The 18356-nt window shown below is 44.8% G+C and overlaps 1 protein-coding gene across 1 annotated transcript in view; it reads right to left on the bottom strand.

Moving 5' to 3' along the window:
- Positions 1 to 17383, bottom strand: part of ZNF280D (zinc finger protein 280D) — a 46649-nt gene extending 29266 nt beyond the window's left edge. The window contains exons 1-4 of the mRNA XM_069982425.1: positions 17173 to 17383; positions 7494 to 7659; positions 3329 to 3391; positions 2894 to 3246 (exon numbers count right to left, since the gene is read on the bottom strand). Coding sequence (XP_069838526.1) covers positions 2894 to 3246; positions 3329 to 3391; positions 7494 to 7653 — 576 coding nt within the window. The 5' untranslated portion in view covers positions 7654 to 7659; positions 17173 to 17383. The remainder of the gene's footprint in view (positions 1 to 2893; positions 3247 to 3328; positions 3392 to 7493; positions 7660 to 17172) is intronic.
- Between the last annotated feature and the right edge of the window lie 973 nt (positions 17384 to 18356).

Below are 18356 nucleotides of genomic sequence, written 5' to 3'. Positions count from 1 at the left end.
TTACATGTAGTTATTTTCAGAGTTTCCGTAAATAGTTCTTTAACCTTATAAACTTTCTACAATAGCAATCTTCATTCTGCAAATTTTTTTATACTCTGAATAACTGCTGAACATTACGTTCTTTCAGTCAGCAATGTTCCTACTAATTTATTATGTAAAAATGTTAACCATTACATATTTCCTCAAAAATAGCTGAAGACTCTTTAAAGGGGTACTCCGAGCAGGATGGCTTTTTTCACTATGGCTGGGGAGGGTATGGATGAAAGCAACAAAGTCCACTTACCTCCCCTGTTCCAGCGCTGGGTCCCACATCGCGCTGCTCCGGTCCTCGGCCGCATCCTGGTCTATGGCACGGCTTGAGATGTGACGTTTCAAACCCGCAAAGCCATACAGAAGCTGTATTGGAGTCACATCTCTGCCACTGAATGGCTGAGAGGGCTTGAAACATCACATCTCAAGCCATGTCATAGACCAGGAAGCGGCCGAGGAATGGAGCAGCACAATGTGAGACCCAGCGCTGCAACAGAGGTAGGTGGACGTTGTTGCTTTCATCCATCCCCTCCCCGGCCAGAGTGAAAAAAGTCCTCTTGCCTGGAGTACCCCTTTAATTCCCAATTATATATATATTATTTCATATAAGTGATATGCCCTTACAAGGGGTGACCCAGTTAATAAAATAATGTTAATAAAGTGTTAGTGATTTGTAACTGTGCTGGGACCAGGGTTTGTTCTGACACCATGTTGCCACTTACTGCAGCCAGTCAATGTATAAATCTAAAAGGAAACAATAATAATTACATTTCCTTTAATAACGTTATCTTACAAAATAATATAGCTTTATGAAAAAATGTGAAAAAAATAATACTTTTTATTTGCCAGAATACCCCTTTAGATTCCCAAATATATCCCCTAATACCACCAGTTTCTTCTCAGTCTAGCCTTAAAATCTGTAGTACATATGTAGTGGAGCAAGTAAATGAGACAACTGCTCTGCTTATTAGGCTTGTGTGAGCCACAGTGATGCAAGCGCTTTAATTCTGTGTAGCAGCCTAGCCTCTTGTACGGTATTGTATCTGGTCATGTGCCATAAATACTGGGGCAATGCTTTCACTGTGAACGGATCACAAGATAGATGCAGTTGATATCAACATCACAAGTAAGACACAAATACAAAAAGCGCCGACCTGATCAGGAGGAACCAACCCAAGGAAAACTTAGGAAGTGATTAAAAAAATGTAAGTCGCTAAGCACAATATTAAAATACTCTAAGGGTGCGTTTACATGCACAGGATCCGCAGCAGATTCAATATCAATGTAACTAAATAGTTGAACACAGCATCAAATCTGCTGCAGATCTTGTACATGTGAACGCACCCTTAGGCTATGTTTACACTACTTCCTTCTGAGGAAGCGATAGACGCGAAACGTGCGTTGAGGGGGACCTGGTGGCAGTGGCATCTGTTTACATCTCAATGGGTGAGCTTTCATGATGTTTATTATAGACTGTGTATGTTTACTGGGAGGCCGGTAGGAATACTCCTGGTAGGGGTGACAGCGAGATAGTTAGCAACCCATACACAGCACTGTGAGATCGATGAGATTATCTCCCCATGAATTATTACTTGCACAATTTACTTTGGTAATATGTGTTATTTTTGCACACTGACACTTTCATCCTGGTCTGTCTTCTTGTTATTTGTGTATGTTTTACAATAAAGTATATTGTTTTTATGGGAACTAGCCTCAGTGTTTTTTCAGTATATATGTTTGTGTAGAGGTGTTGATGTTTTGAGGTTTTTGGACTAATACATAAGGAGGTTATGATGTATTGAGTTATTACTATATGTCCAGGCGGGATTATAAGTATAATTTATGTTCACACTACGTAAAACTACGGCCATAGTCCTCGCCACAAAACTACGGCCGTTGTTTTGAGGTTTATGCCATGGCTGCAATATATACAAACTACGGTCGTACAATGCACACTACGTATCAGACAACGGACGTAGTTTATACGGCCCAGTGAAAAATGAACATGTCAATTATTTCCAGCCGGTAATGCTCCAACAACGGCCTTGGATTTCAATGCGGCCGCGCACGAAATACTTATTTCAGCCGAATTAAACTTGATTTTGAAATTAAAAATTTTCTGTGTGCTTTATTGGGCTGGGCGCAGAATTCCAAATGAATGACCTGTTTCAGCCCGCTTAGAAACAGGCTAGGAAGCAAAATTAAACAGCGGCCGTAGTTTTACGACTAGCCCGTATGGCCATATTTCTATGGCCGTAGTTTCAGGTGCACACGTCTGGCCGGGTGAAAACAACGGCTGTTAATTTATGTAGAAACACGTGGAAACATTTTAAGCATCAGTAACTTCTGTACACAAGCCCTATTCATTTAATACTCATGCAATCACAAATCCGTCTCCCAACCGCGGATCAAAATAACACCCTGACGGTGAATCAAATCAAAATATGTAAGGGGTGTACACCATTAAAACTTTAAAGTTTTAATGGTGTACACCCCTAATATATTTTAATACTCTAAACTCTAAACTCAATGGTGCCTAGGGCAATTCAACCGCAACCCAAGCTTCCACTGGCAGCTGTGTCTTCACACTGAAGATTCGTGTTTAAGTGCACTTAAACATTTATGCAAACTCCTCCAAATACATGACAAACAGAGGCCAAAACACACCTTGGGCCTCTATATAGGGGTCTATGGATCAGTTTAATGCATGCACGAGGCCTATGCTTGCGTTTGTAATCAAACAGAATAGCCTGTTCACTGCCTTACAGAGTTAACACTGTAAACACTTGTAAAGTGAAAGAACTGTTTGTGTCTACATGCATGATAACACTTAGAACTTGTAATATAAAAAGGTATTTATTACCTGATTTAGAATTATTGGTTGTGCAGTGATGGTGGTAACAGGTCGAAGAACTGGCTGTGACACAGTAGGAACTGTAGGGTTTCTACATACTGGAAGAGGGTTTGGAACAAACACCTGAGGTCTACTAACAGTTTGCATGACTGGATTTGCTCTGGGTGGCTGCTGTGGCACACATCCAGTTGCAGGTCTCCTTACTGGTTCTTGCATGCCAACAGGTCTTGGCAGTGGTTGAACAGTGGCAGAACTAGTTACAGGTCTCGTAACCGGCTGGTACATAGGTATGACTGGCTGAGTTACAGTGCGAGCAGCAGGAGGTTTGTAGTGGTTATTCGATATCTGAAATGCATTGTTTCCTACCAAACAACAAATAAACTGGTAAAACAAAGTCTATTTAAAATATTGGAAACATCACAAGTACTTAAGTTCCTAAATTACCTCTGTTAGGCACACCATTCTTAGCCTGTGCAGGTGAACCACGCTGGTCTCCAGTTGCATTATCTGTTAAAATAAATCACAATACAGTAAATATAAAAATTTTAAATATATATTTTCAAATAAAATATAGTAACTGGCTTGTGCAGAACAGAAGGTTTTAGAAAGGTTAGAAATTCTGGATGTGCACTTTCATTTGTGGCTTTTTTCTTATTGTGAAGTATTGCTATTTTTCTCAGACATGGATGCATTAGTGTGCCTAGTCTGCCTAGGGAGAGATTCTTTACATGAGCCCACAAGGCATCAATTTCAAGTTCGATCCAAGCTCTAGTGGTACAGAATCCCCTCTAAGCTTAATTACTTAAGGCCCTATTATACAAAGGGACTATCGGCCGTATTTGGGCTGTGAGTAATAAAAGGCAATGATCAGTCGACATGCATGAGGCAGGCCGCCACTATCATCAATGGGCAGCCCCCCCACCCCCACCCATTCGATGTTGGCACGTGTAATAGGCGCTCGCTTGCTGTGAAGATTGGGCCGTGTAATAGGGGCTTTGAATCCCTCCGTTTTGCCAATCTTCTGGTGCTGTGGTTCAAGAACTGAAATAATTGTCTTTTGGGATTGTCCAATTTTATTGGATCTCTAGACCACAGTGTGGCATCTAACCAGCAAATTTACAGACTATCCCATCTTTAAATTCCTCTCCTTGTTTCTGCTGTAACTCTGTAAGATTCTCCTCTTCTATTAAAAAAAAAAAAAGTCAGTGGTAAGACTCCTTATCCATGCGGATAGGGCCTGTAGTACAGTACTTTGGAAGCAGACCACTTCTATTTCTATGTGGTTTGCCAGGGAGATCATGAAGGACCTTACGGCAACATTAAAAGACTCTTGAGAAATTTCTGGCACTACTATTTTGAATTCCAGGACTGATCCGAATATTGCAAGAGTGCAATCATGCTCTGTTTAAGGCGGAGAGTTCTGGGGCTACTGTTTGGCATCAGCTTTGTCTTATAACTAATTCTTCCTCCTCTGGGATGATCTGTGGGGTAAGGATGATTCTGAAAAAGGTAAGGAATTAGCCCAAAACTACATGGGAGGATCTGCACATGTGCAGCAACACATTTCCATAGGTTAATAGGCAATTTTTAGGTGGTTGGTTCCCTTTAAATTCCGTTTTAATGTTTTAAATTTTATATTGACAAACTTCTATGTATATGGTGCGGCTCCAAACCTACCACATATATCCTACAAATATTGTGCACACCAATAAATATTCTGTAAGTCCAAAAGTAATAAATATTAATTCCCCGTGATCAAGCTGCCACGCGAAACGTGCGTTGAGGAGAGGGAGCCACTATAGACCACCGGACAATAGGTATACCGAGCACTTTGCTACTTTTGGAAGCTGGGCATTTTACATGTTTACATAATTAGGCTACACTTTAGTGACTGCATTCAGTATATTTTTTGCACATGCACTTTACATGCTGTATCCAGTGTAGCTGTTTACCCAGGTTCTTCTGATACAGTCTTGTCCAGGTGTGATCTGTGGTTTACCTGTGCAATTTTCTACATGTTTTACCATTTTTTAACATTGTATGTCCTATCGTGTTTTTTGAATAAAGGAATTAATATTTATTACTTTTGGACTTACAGAATATTTATTGGTGTGCACAATATTTGTAGGATATATATCCGTTTTAATGTTGTATCAAACACTTTTTTCATGCAATAAAATACTAAATAACTATTTTAAAAAGTCAAATGATGTTGGCTCACCTCACAGTGTGAAGGTGCTTTAAGACTCTGCTTCATGGTTATTCAACACGTATAGATGGAATAACTCTACTGAAATGTGAGTGTCTTCATTTTACTTTTTTCCCAGGCGGAATAGGACTTTTTGTATGGTGTCATTTACATTTGAAGTCGAGGCGTGATAGACCCTCCCTTAATGCACAGCGGGCAATGCACCTAGGATTTCACTGTATTGAGCGCTTTAACCAGCAGCCGGCAGTGTTCTCTTTGGCTGGTCTCCCTGAGGTCAGTGATTTGTTTCACATATGGCTCTACTAGGAACTGCTCCCACCTAGCAAGAATCCTGCTCGGCACTGATGAGGGGAAATTGCCCGACACAGCTGTCTGTGGATGGATGCCTGGCCTTGGAGTTTCCCTTGCCATTACATTGACTTATAGGGCCACTTAATATGGTGGGTTTTCCTACAGGAGTCACCCCTTGGCTGGGTCCTTCCTGGACAGTTCTGGGATCTGGCTAGTCCTGTGTTTTGAGACTCTTTAATGAGCCTCCACAGGCTCCTTTTTTGCATATTCATGTTTCCCAGGGGGCAATGCACCTAGGACTTCACTGCATTGAGCGTTTTAACCACCAGCCAGCAATGTTTTCTTTGACTGGTCTCCCTGAGGTCATTGATCTGTTTCCCCGAATGTCAATGCACATATGACACTGATTAGTGCTGAATTCATTAAACAGTGTTCAGACGGTCCACTAAACAGATTTACAAACAGCTTGTCAAGTGTACAAGTATTTCAATAAAGAGAGGGCAGGTGAGCTGCTGCCAAACTCCACCAGCAATGTCTTTGCTTTCAAAGAACAAAAGGATCAGGCAGTGAAATCCAACAACCCTATCCTTATCTATTTTTACATCTACCGTCAGACAGGCGGCCGCCACATACATTACATGTCAGCCAGTCCTGCCAGCAAGTTTGACTGACATGGTGCAGAAAATAGAAACAGATTGGAAAAAGGACCAATGTTTCAGTATCTGGGTATGATCAGAAATACAAAAAAAGCTATATGAACAATGAATAAAGGATGAAAGGAGGCACTCACCAGCAGTGTATTCAGACCTTCCGGCTTTTATTGCTGTGTGCAAGGGGAGCGGGGGAGACAAGGTGGGTGACCGCAGTTTCACGGCTTAGTGCCGCTCCCCCTGCGCACAGCAATAAAAGCTGGATGGTCTGAATACACTGCTGGTGAGTGCCTCCTTTCATCCTTTATTTATTGTTCATACAGTATGTTTATTTCAGATTGAGCACCACCACATACCGGAACCAGCCTGAGATAGAGTGCCATCTAGTGGAGAGTCAGGCAGTGCCATCACTTTTTCTCTTTCTTGTTGGACAAAAAAAAGCTATACATTCACTTTAAGTGGTCACACTTTCCTGGCCCCTGTACTTGAAAATTCAATTGTTTTTATGACAATACCTAACTGTCTGTTACCAATAGGGGGGGGTCCCTACACTGACACTACCTAGTCACAGCTAACACAGCTGTGTGGTGACACCCCTCTTCCCCAACTGGTAACACCCACTTGTTAACTGAGTTAAACATTTCTAGAAGTAATAACAAGTTCTAGTACACAGAGCCATAAGAAAACAGACCCATCCTGTCAACCTTATAGATTAACTGGTCGCTACTGACTCAGTATCTATGGCACAAGTGTCAAACTGCGGCCTTCCAGCATGATGGGAATTGAAGTTCTGCAACTGGTGGAGAGACGCAAATTTGACACCCCTGATCTATGGGGTTTAACCGCAGAGACCAGCACAAAGCAACGGCCTCAGGAAATTCCTGCTAACAATCTGATGGGATCTGCTTCTGAGCCCACAGAACAGCAGGGCAGTACAGCACTGAATGTTAAAGGAGTACTCAAGCACTTGAAACATTTTTGTTTTTATGTTGTTGTCCTTATTTAAAACATAACAAACATCTTATCCTTACTTCTTTGGGTCCCCCACTGACGGCAGCTACCGCCACTTGTGCCTGCTCAGCCAATCACTGACGGAGAGGGGACAGCCCCATGGCTAGTGATTGACTGCGGATAAGATATTATCATTATGTTTTATATAAGGGCAGCAGCATCTAAAAAGTTTTTAACTGTCGGAGTACCCCTTTAACTATCTTCCCACTGCGTTGTACATGGAAAAAAGGGTTAAATTCCCAAATTCTTTATTTAATGAATTTATAAGTTATTCATTAATATATCAACTTAAAAACCAACCAGCCCTTTCTCCAAGTTTTCTGAAACCATATTTGCATTGTCTCAACAGCTTTGACAAAAGAAGTTGTCAGCACAGTTTTGAGCAATACCCGAGTGTTACAACACATTTGTAACCTACTATATGCATTATAAGACACAAGAGTCTTACTTGTATTGGTTGTTTTTGAAACACTAATCTCTCGAACAAAAATTGGTTCATCATCATCGTCGTCATCTTCATCGTCATCAACATTGATGATAATTTGTTTCGATTTTTGCTGCCAAGGTTCAAGCTCTTCTTCTTCACATTCCATTAACAATTCGGCCATTGTTAACTAGTAAAGACATAAAATAAAATAGTTTAGTATGAGTAACATGACAGTATCCAATATTTTACAATTTTATAGGCAAATATACAAAGCCCCAGATTTATCAAGCTACCTGGATTGCACACCTTCCGGTTTTAACCACAACAACCAATCATGTTTCGTATCTCCAGAGCTCAATGAGATTGGTTGCTGCGGAGGAAAAAGACTGCATTAGTTTCAGGCAGCGTGATAAATCTGGGCCAAAATGTGTACTTTATGCCACAATGGTCCTGAAGGTACTGACCACTGCGGCATGCTGCACCATTTCTATTGTTACAAAAAAAGGCAGTTCATTGTTTTAAGTCTATGGGCTCTACTGTGGCCTGTTTTTTTTTGTAGCAATCACATGGTGCGAGTCTTTTTAAATAGTGCAATATTCAACAAAGTACTCCTATAATTTCACAATAACTCACATGACACCCATAGAGTCTTAGCCTTACATTACAGAAGTCAGCAAACAGATGGATTCAAACAAATAGCACCAGTATGACCATTGCCATTTTGAACCGGATAAAAAGCAAACTTTTAACAGTTTATAAGTGTGAAGAAATAAAACATTGTAATGAATGCTTTTGTTAAAGTGAATCTATCAGCACCTAATCAGACTCCGCTCCTCCAGGCTGTGCTGTCCTGCTCTGTGGAGACCCTGTGCATAAAATGGCCAACATAAAGGAGCATGTGACCATTCCCTGCCCCCATTGTCCTCCACTGAGCCTCTATATGCCTATTGAGGACACTTGGGGGTGGGGCATGGTCACATGTTCCTCCATCTAATGGTGCGTTTACACAGACAGATTTATCTGACAGATCTTTGAAGCCAAAACCAGGAACAGACTACAAACAGGGATCAGGTCATAAAGGAAAGACTGGGGTCTATTCTCCTTTCAAATCCACTCCTGGCTTTGGCTTCCAAAATCTGTCAGATAAATCTTTCTGTGTAAACGCACCCTAAGGGACAGACTCACCACAGAGCAGGACAACACAGCCTAATGTAGAGGAGTCTGATTTTAGCTCTATGAGGTACACAGGGAGCTGATGTTAGTATATACAGTTACTAAGACTGTACACTGAGCAATTCTACTATAAAGTGGTCATCCCCTTACAAGAAAAAAAAAACTGTAGTTCCTCTTTCCCTGCTTAAATTTACAGTAATAAAGGTCATGGAAGAAGTATATGCAGCTAAAGTAGATTAAGGAAGCAGTATGGGGAAGGGTTACCTGATTAGTTTCATGGGGGTCAAACTCAGGCCCCCCAGCTGAACAAAATGTAGGAGCAGGAACGGTCAGTGTTACAACACATTTGTAACCTACTATATGCATTATAAGACACAAGAGTCTTACTTGTATTGGTTGTTTTTGAAACACTAATCTCTCTAACAAAAATTGGTTCATCATCATCGTCGTCATCTTCATCAACATTGATGATAATTTGTTTCAATTTTTGCTGCCAAGGTTCAAGCTCTTCTTCTTCACATTCCATTAAAGGAGACCTGTCACCCCCCCGTGCCGGGGTGACAGGCTCCCGACCCCCGTTACAGCCCCCTATACTCACCTGATCCCGCTTTTGGACCAGGTTGGGTCACGGAGATATCAGCTCCCGAAGACCGGCGCGCGCGCTGACAGGAGAGTCCGGTGCCCATAGAGAATGACGGAGCATCGGACTCCCCATTCATTCTCTATGAGCGTCGGACTTACCTGTCAGCGCCCGTGCCGGGCTTCGGGAGCTGATATCTCCGTGACCTGACCGGATCCAAAAGCGGGACCCGGCGGGATCAAGTGCGTATAGGGGGCTGTAACGGGGGATCGGGAGCCTGTCACCCCGGCACGGGGGTGACAGGTCCTCTTTAAGAATTCGGTCAGCGTCCCACTCCTACATTCAATCCCATAGGCTGCCGGCACTTCATACCAGCAGTCTATGGGACGTGACCTCTCTGACAGGTGTCATCACGCCTGCTGGAGGTTCCGTCCCTGCGGCTCGCAAGATGGAGCCAGAATAAAGAGAAGAGCTGCTCCCTGCAGCCACACAGCTCGGATAAGGTGAGTATGATGGAGGGGAAGAGCTTGGGGCATTATAAGTATATAAGGGCACCGCAGGGGGCATTATTATTGTATGGGGTACACAGCAGGGGGATTATTATTGTATGGGGTACACAGCAGGGGGCATTATTATTGTATAGGGGCACACAGCAGGGGGCTTTATTAGTATATGAGGGCACAGCAGGGGGCATTATTATTGTATGGGGTACACAGCAGGGGGCATTATTATTGTATGGGATACACAGCAGGGGGGCATTATTATTGTATGGGATACACAGCAGGGGGCATTATTATTGTATGGGGCACACAGCAGGGGGCATTATTAGTATAAGGGGACACAGCAGGGGATCCTACATATGGAGGCAACCCACATTCCTATTCGCTTTACTGCACATAACACCAAACATCACAGTTACTACTGTATGGGAACCTATATGAGGGAGAAAGGGAAGAAAGTTGCTAGAAATGTGCGGAGCCTAAAACGTTTGTCTGGCAGATTCTGAAGAGATGAAACGTAGCTGGAAGAAATCATCATGGTGGTCTGGGCCGGATGGAGAGGAAAAGGGAAAGTGACGCCTCAGATCAAAGAAGACGTCACCTGTGAGTCACTGAATGACTGTTTTTGTATTTTGAAGAACATTATTTGGTAGGGGTGCCCCGAGCTAATTTTTTTTCCCCAAGGGGTGCCCCGAAGTGGAAAAGGTTGGGAAGCACTGCCGTAGCGCTTAAATTTTTTCAACTCTAGACCCATGAGGTCTTATTTTTTGCAACACCAATTGTACTTTGCAATGACATATTTTATTTTTCCATAAAATATGGTGGTAGGGTGAAGAAAAATTTGTGCAGTGGTTGTCAGTTTAGTTTTTTTTTTTTTTACATTACATTGTGGGCTTTTGCGCAATTTTTTTTAACATTAATTTGTAGTCCCCCTTGGGGACTCCTATGGACAATGCACTGATTGCTCATAGGGATTAACGCATTACATGTACTGATTATTCTATTGTATGTATTTAGTGCTCGATTACTAAGGGCTGCTGAAGCGGGGGGCTCACGTTGTGTACCCTAAACCCTGTATACCCTTAAAGCAAATGTGGGTTTTTTACCTGAATGTATTGACGCTGGCGTGGGGATGCCTGTGGCGTGGTTCTTTTTTTTTTTTTTTTTTTTTGAACCGCTGCCTGGTTCCTAAGGGGGCCACATGATCCCTTCGCCGACTGGCCTGAAGCTAGGGAGGCTGGAAGTCAGTCTCCAATGCATCTCTATTAGAGATGCATTGGAGACCCCGACTTCTGGCCTTCAAAAGCCCTGGAGAAGGAACAGGGTTCAGAAGAGCTGTGACGTCAATTCCCGCAGGATTTGAATGGCGGCCCAGGACACTGATCATCATTAGTAAGTGTATGCACCAGCATGTAGTGGTTAGAGGGACAAAAAAAAAAGTGTAATGCTTCTTTAACCTCTTCAGCATTTATCTGTTTCAGCCTGAGTGTGGATCAGCTTGACTGCCAGTTTCTTACTACATACAAACTGCTATGTGATCTCCTGGACTACACAGGGTAGAAGAAGAAAGCAAAGTTACCTCTAATAGGTGAATAAAGCAGGATGAAGGATGTACAGGTCCTGTAACAGGAATTTAGCTCACATTGCTTGATGGTCAATACATTGCATAGCAGTCAAAGCTACATGATTATAAAGGTATGTTCACATGAGGTGGATGTGCTGAAAAGTTTGTGTGTGAAAAACCCACAGAATATTTCAGTAGTAGTGACAATAGAGATGTGATTTATTGATATCTTGTCTACATGCAAAAGACAAATACAAATGAATATCTACAATTTTAAACCTGTAGAAAATTCAATTTATCTTGCTAACACAATGCAGATTTCTTGACGAATAAATCCACAGATCACCACTAAATATTAGCAAAATGAATCTTTATTTGATCTTACAGACACATGATAAAAAAAATGTTTTTAATACAAATGCAATCTTAAAAAAGATCTCTCACTGACCCCAAACATCGAGGAATGTAAGGGTCTGCTCCGTGGACTCCCGCTTGAAGTCCTGCGCTAATTCTGTAGTGTGAACAGACCCTAATATTAATAGTAATAATATTGAGTACATAAATTTGGTGCATACAGTAATGAAAATGACTCTCTAGTAATCACGCAAATTATGCTACATGCAAAAGAGGATCAACACATACAAAGTAATCAAAGTATAAATCCATAATACCAACCAAGAAGTAAACAGGTGGCAGAGAAGGTCCATGTACCCCAGTGTAGGTTTCACAGTTCACTTCACCACACAGTGTCTCCAATTAATTGGGTCAGCCTATTTCAATAGTCTTTGGATGATATGTGATAGGTCTTTGATGAAAGGCCACTAATAGCTGCTGTAAATAAAGCACCAGATACCACCATTTAGTGCAGCGCCAAATAAGCTCCATAGTGCAAAACTAAATACTGCTCCACCTGTAGTAAACCAACACTGTTGCAATAAATACTTCTCTACCAGTGACAAACCAAAACAAGTGCAGCAAAAAAACTACTCCACCTGCATAACCCAACACCACACTGCACCAATAAATACTGCTCCACCTGTATAACCCAACACCACACTGCACCAATATTGCTCCACCTGTATAACCCAACACCACACTGCACCAAAATACTGCTTCACCTGTATAACCCAACACCACACTGCACCAATAAATACTGCTCCACCTGTATAACCCAACACCACACTGCACCAATAAATACTGCTCCACCTGTATAACCCAACCCAAACAAATACTGCTTCAACTGTATAACTTAACACCACACTGCACCACCTGAATAACCCAAACCAAAGAATACTGCTCCACCTGTAGAACCCAACTGCACAAATACATACTGCTCCACCTGTAAAGCGGCACTCCTGTCTCCATAATTCATCCCTCTACTTACCTGGCAGTTTTCACACACAATAACACATACAAAAGCATTGGCTCCCTTCTTCGCCTCCTCTTCTACTTGTAGCCACAGGAGGTTCTTCAGCAGCTCCCCTCTTCTATTAGACTGCCCCCTAGGTTAAAGTGTAGCTATCATTTGTAAAAACTTCAGACATGTCAGAGATGTGTATCGGTATTGGTCTGGGTGCTGAGACCCCCGCTGATCGCTAGAATGAAGTGGCAGAAGTGCTCAGCCCCTTCCTCTCCACTATAACTGCAGTCTCCTGAATTATAATGGAGCCAGTTCCATAGGATCAATTATAATTCTGTACTTTGCTTGTACCAGCAGTCTACGAAATTCATCTCCGCATAGCAGAGATGAAGAGGCAGAGTGCGCGCTGTTAAACTCTTCTGCCCCTTCATTCTAGCGATAGGCAGGGTCTCAGTACCCGGACCTCCACCTATACGCACTTCTGACATGTCTAAGGTTTTTACAAGTGACATGGGAGATCATGGTCACATGACCACTGGTGCTTAACCGCCTTTGAGTACAGAGCCTACACTGGTGATGCAGAGCCGTCATTATCAGTGGAGTCTCTGCCCGGGGCCCCTGCTGTGTGCCAATGTCAGGTACAGACTAGTGATGCACGATGCACCGAAATATCGATACTACTATCAGAAAAACGGTTTGGTACCAGGATTTCCTGGTATCGATACTTTATGTTAAGCTGCATAATAGAGCAGCTTAAAGGGAACCAATCACGCCGAAAATCCATCTTAAGATAAGGAAACGTGCTGGCACATCACCCAGCAGGTTTCCTAAACATCCCCCTGTAACCTCAGTGCCCCCCTCCATCAGTCAGTAATCTTACTTTGAAGAAGTCCCGCGCTGAATGTAAATTTCCGGCAAGTAGTCACGGTGGGCGGATTTAGTCAAGGTGGGCAGAATGAGTCACAGGTCCTGGGCGTCTGTAATGGCTGTAATCACGCCCAGAGGGACGTGCTTAATGTCTGCCTTCCATCCACGTGACCCGGCGGCTTGCGTTTCGCGTCGTCGGCGCGCTGACATCATCCGCACGCAGCGCAGACGTCTTCTGTAGTCCGCGCATGCGCAGTACGGCGGGAGACGACGCCGACGTACTGCGCATGCGCGGACTCCGGACGTTTCCTTATCTTAAGATGGATTTTCGGCGTGATTGGTTCCCTTTAACATAAAGTATAGTGCAGAGAACACAGCTGGCGGCTAGCTGAGCACTGGCCGTGTTCTCTGTGTGCCGCCCCCGGCCCTCCGTCCTACATCAAACATTGCTGAGGTACTTCTGCCATTCAGTGGTACTGTGTTCTGGATTTCTGCTGTTACTGCACCCAACAAGGCGAGATCTGGTGGCCATTTTCTGAACCTACAATATAACCAATAAATGCTAAAGTCACACTGTGTCTAGGTCTCCATTTGGGGCCTCTGTAGCCATTGTGCGGTGGATCCATCAGCACTGATTTATACAGAGACTGCGCAATTACAAAGAGCAATGGTGTCAAACTCAAATACACAATGGGCCAAAATTAAAAAATTAATTATTGAATTGATAATTATTGAAGCACGAATGCGGCATTCCTGTCACTGTCAGTGGTGTGAGTCTCCCAGCGCTGTGCACTATGATAAATGACAGGATAAATTGCTATGATATGATATGATTAAACCCTGTAGTCTCATATAGTAGCCAACCCACCCCCATAGTCTCATATAGTAGCCAGCCCTTCCCCATAGTCTCTTATATAGTAGCCAGCCCTCCCCTGTAGTCTCATATAGTAGCCAGCCCTCCCCCATAGTCTCATTTATAGTAGCTAGCCCTCCCCAATTGTCTTATATAGTAGCCAGCCCTCCCCCATAGACTCTTATATAATAGCCAGCCCTCCCCCATAGACTCTTATATAGTAGCCAGCCCTCCCCCATAGTCTCGTTTATAGTAGCTAGCCCTCCCCAATAGTCTCCTACAGTACCCAGCCCTCCCAAGTAGTCTCATAGAGTAGCCAGCCCTGCCCCATAGTCTTGTATAGTAGCCAGCCCTCCCCCATAGTCTCGTTTATAGTAGCCATGGTGGACCAGATGTAATTCAAACTCTGAACTGCCTGGCGGACCAAAAATAATGGCACCACGGGCCAGAGTTTGACATGACTGACATAGAGAAATAAATTAATGGGAACCTGCTGTCGGGTCCTGGTATGCTGGGTGATGTAGTGCGGGACAAGCAAAGTGCAAATGATACGTGTCAGCCAGATTAAGTCTTTATTATAAAAAAAAAAAAAAAACTAAACACAAAATTTAATATTCCAAACGGTTGTTGTTACTATTGGCAACACAAGGTGCCATTTCTTCCGCCATGGCCGGGTGTGTGATGAGTGAGGTGAGATGACAGGTTGGCACTTCTCTTCAGGGCACAGTGCCACCTCCTCTCCCTGCTCATGGCACTTCTCTTCAGGGTAACATTGCACAGTGCCACCTCCTCTCCCTGCACTTCTCTTCAGGGTAAACAGTGTCACCTTCTCTCCCTGCTCCCGACACTTCTCTTTAGGGTAACATGGCAGAGTGCCACCTCCTCTCCCTGCACTTCTCTTTAGGGTAACATGGCACACTGCCACCTCCTCTCCCCTGCTCCAGGCACTTCTCTTTAGGGTAACATGGCACAGTGCCACCTCTTCTCCCTGCACTTCTCTTCAGGGTAACATAGCACAGTGTCACCTCCTCTCCCTGCTCCTCTCTTCAGGGTAACATGGCACAGTGCCATCTCCTTTCCCTGCACTTCTCTTCAGGGTAACATAGCACAGTGTCACCTCCTCTCCCTGCTCTTCTTTTCAGGGTAACATAGCACAGTGCCACCTCCTCTCCCTGCTCTTCTCTTTAGGGTAACATGGCAGAGTGCCACCTCCTCTCCCTGCACTTCTCTTTAGGGTAACATGGCACACTGCCACCTCCTCTCCCCTGCTCCAGGCACTTCTCTTTAGGGTAACATGGCACAGTGCCACCTCTTCTCCCTGCACTTCTCTTCAGGGTAACATAGCACAGTGTCACCTCCTCTCCCTGCTCCTCTCTTCAGGGTAACATGGCACAGTGCCATCTCCTTTCCCTGCACTTCTCTTCAGGGTAACATAGCACAGTGTCACCTCCTCTCCCTGCTCTTCTTTTCAGGGTAACATAGCACAGTGCCACCTCCTCTCCCTGCTCTTCTCTTTAGGGTAACATGGCACAGTGCCACCTCCTCTCCCTGCTCTTCTCTTCAGGGTAACATAGCAGAGTGTCACCTCCTCTTCCTGCTCTTCTCTTCAAGGTAACATGGCACAGTGCCACCTCCTCTCCCTGCTCTTCTCTTTAGGGTAACATGGCACACTGCCACCTCCTCTTCCTGCTCTTCTCTTTAGGGTAACATGGCACAGTGCCACCTCCTCTTCCTGCTCTTCTCTTTAGGGTAACATGGCACAGTGCCACCTCCTCTCCCTGCTCTTCTCTTTAGGGTAACATGGCACAGTGCCACCTCTTCTCCCTGCACTTCTCTTCAGGGTAACATGGCACAGTGCCACCTCCTCTCCCTGCTCTTCTCTTTAGGGTAACACGGCACAGTGCCACCTCCTCTCCCTGCTCTTCTCTTTAGGGTAACATGGCACAGTGCCACCTCTTCTCCCTGCACTTCTCTTCAGGGTAACATAGCACAGTGCCACCTCCTCTTCCTGCTCTTCTCTTTAGGGTAACATGGCACAGTGCCACCTCCTCTCCCTGCTCTTCTCTTTAGGGTAACATGGCACAGTGCCACCTCCTCTCCCTGCTCTTCTCTTCAGGGTAACATGGCACAGTGCCACCTCCTCTCCCTGCTCTTCTCTTTAGGGTAACATGGCACAGTGCCACCTCCTCTCCCTGCTCTTCTCTTCAGGGTAACATGGCACAGTGCCACCTCCTCTCCCTGCTCCTGTGTGCTCGCTGTGACTGGAGAGGGTGGGGCTGTGACAGTATGCTCCCTCAGCAGCTGAGCCGGTGTAAGTCACGCATTACTATTATTATTATGTACAGTGGTGGCAGCAGATGAGCTGCGACTTATTAGGAAGCCGTCAACAAGAGGCGCAGGTAGCGCCCAGAGCCGTGTCTGGGAGGGGGAGCTCGCCGCCTTCTGCTCACAACCATCGTCCTCCCATTGTGTGGCGGCGGCGGCGGCGGAGGTACGGCGGGCGGCTCGGAGGGCAGCAGCGGCGGCCGCACGTCAGATTAATGACAGGAAATTCGTCCGTGTGACGCCTAATGATCTCTCCGCACACAGCCCTCACCCCGCCGCCTGTTTGTTCAGGCAGCTGCAACAACACGCACGGCTCACCAAAGATGGCGTCCGACATAGTCGCTCGTCGGCAAACCATCTCTGGTCTCTACCCCACCTCCCCCTGCGATGCGCCTCAGTCTGGGGACGCCAGCCGAGGCCTAGACCCACGGTCCCGGAGACGGGCGGCTGCAGCGGGGATGAAAGAGAGAAGGCTTACCGTGGTGGCGGCTATGGCGGCCAGCAGGGCACAATGGCTCGGGCAGGTTGGCAGATAACGCGCTCGCAAGCCGCGCCGGGGCTGCTAACGGGGAGTTCGCGTGAACTCGCTGCGGTGAATGCTGGGTAATGGTAGGTCGGACAAGGCTGCTAGTGTGCTAGAGGCGCGCAGGCCGGGGAGCATGTGCTGTCCTGCCCCGGCACAGCGCCATTTGTAGGCTGCAGGCGAAGTGCGAAGGAAAGGGGAGTGCACCGGCTCCATGGAGAGCCCCGAGCCTGCCAGCAAACCACAGACAGAGGCCGAGCCATGCCACCCTGTCCTCCCCTCTCCACACATACACACTGCAAACGCCACACATTTTATTTCCATGCCATTTTGTTGGTGATGGTTTTTGGATGACACTTTAAGTTTTAATTCTTTTTGGAAGGTGACCACAGTTTTCGAAGTTATAAGTTTTTGGATGGCACTTAAAGTTTTTAACCTCTTAAAAGGGTTGGCCACTTTATAGTAAGGGGCTTATATGGGGCCGCTGACCTAGTTGTAGTGTTGTTGAGGTTTTCTGAGGAAGCACTGCCCAATGCAGACATGTACATTCAGGGAGATTTATGAAAGGGAGTTAAAGGGGTTATCCAGTGCTACAAAAACATGGCCACTTTCCCCCTATTGTTGTCTCCAGTTTGGGTGGGGTTTTGAAACTTATGGTCCTTTTAGACAGAGCGATAATTCGCACGATTAACGATTTTGAATGAACGATGTGTTTTTTATAACAATCAGCGTTTAGACAGAACCATACATCGTACGGAAAAATCGTTTTGCCATCACATAAGCCTATCTCACACATAGGTGAAATCGTTGAAAGACTGTTTACACTGAACAATCTGCAAATTTTTTGCGAATGATCGACGATTTGAGAACACGTTGAAAGATCAAAATGAACGATTTCTCGCTCATTGCTTGATCGTTCGCTGCATTTACACGGAACGATTATCGCTCAAATACGATAGTTATCGTGCAAATTCAAACGATAATCGTTCCGTCTAAAAGGACCATTAGTTCCATTGAAGTAAATGGAGCTTAATTGCAAACAGCACCTGAACTGGAGACAACAGTAGGGGGGAAAGTGGCCATGTTTTTGTAGCGCTGGATAAACCCTTTAATATACACCTGGTGAAAACAGACCACAG

The sequence above is a fragment of the Dendropsophus ebraccatus genome, chromosome 1 (genome assembly GCF_027789765.1).
Source record: "Dendropsophus ebraccatus isolate aDenEbr1 chromosome 1, aDenEbr1.pat, whole genome shotgun sequence".
Taxonomy (NCBI): domain Eukaryota; kingdom Metazoa; phylum Chordata; class Amphibia; order Anura; family Hylidae; genus Dendropsophus; species Dendropsophus ebraccatus.
The sequence above is the reverse complement of the archived record's forward strand: the minus strand, read 5'-3'. Positions and strand labels throughout refer to the sequence as shown.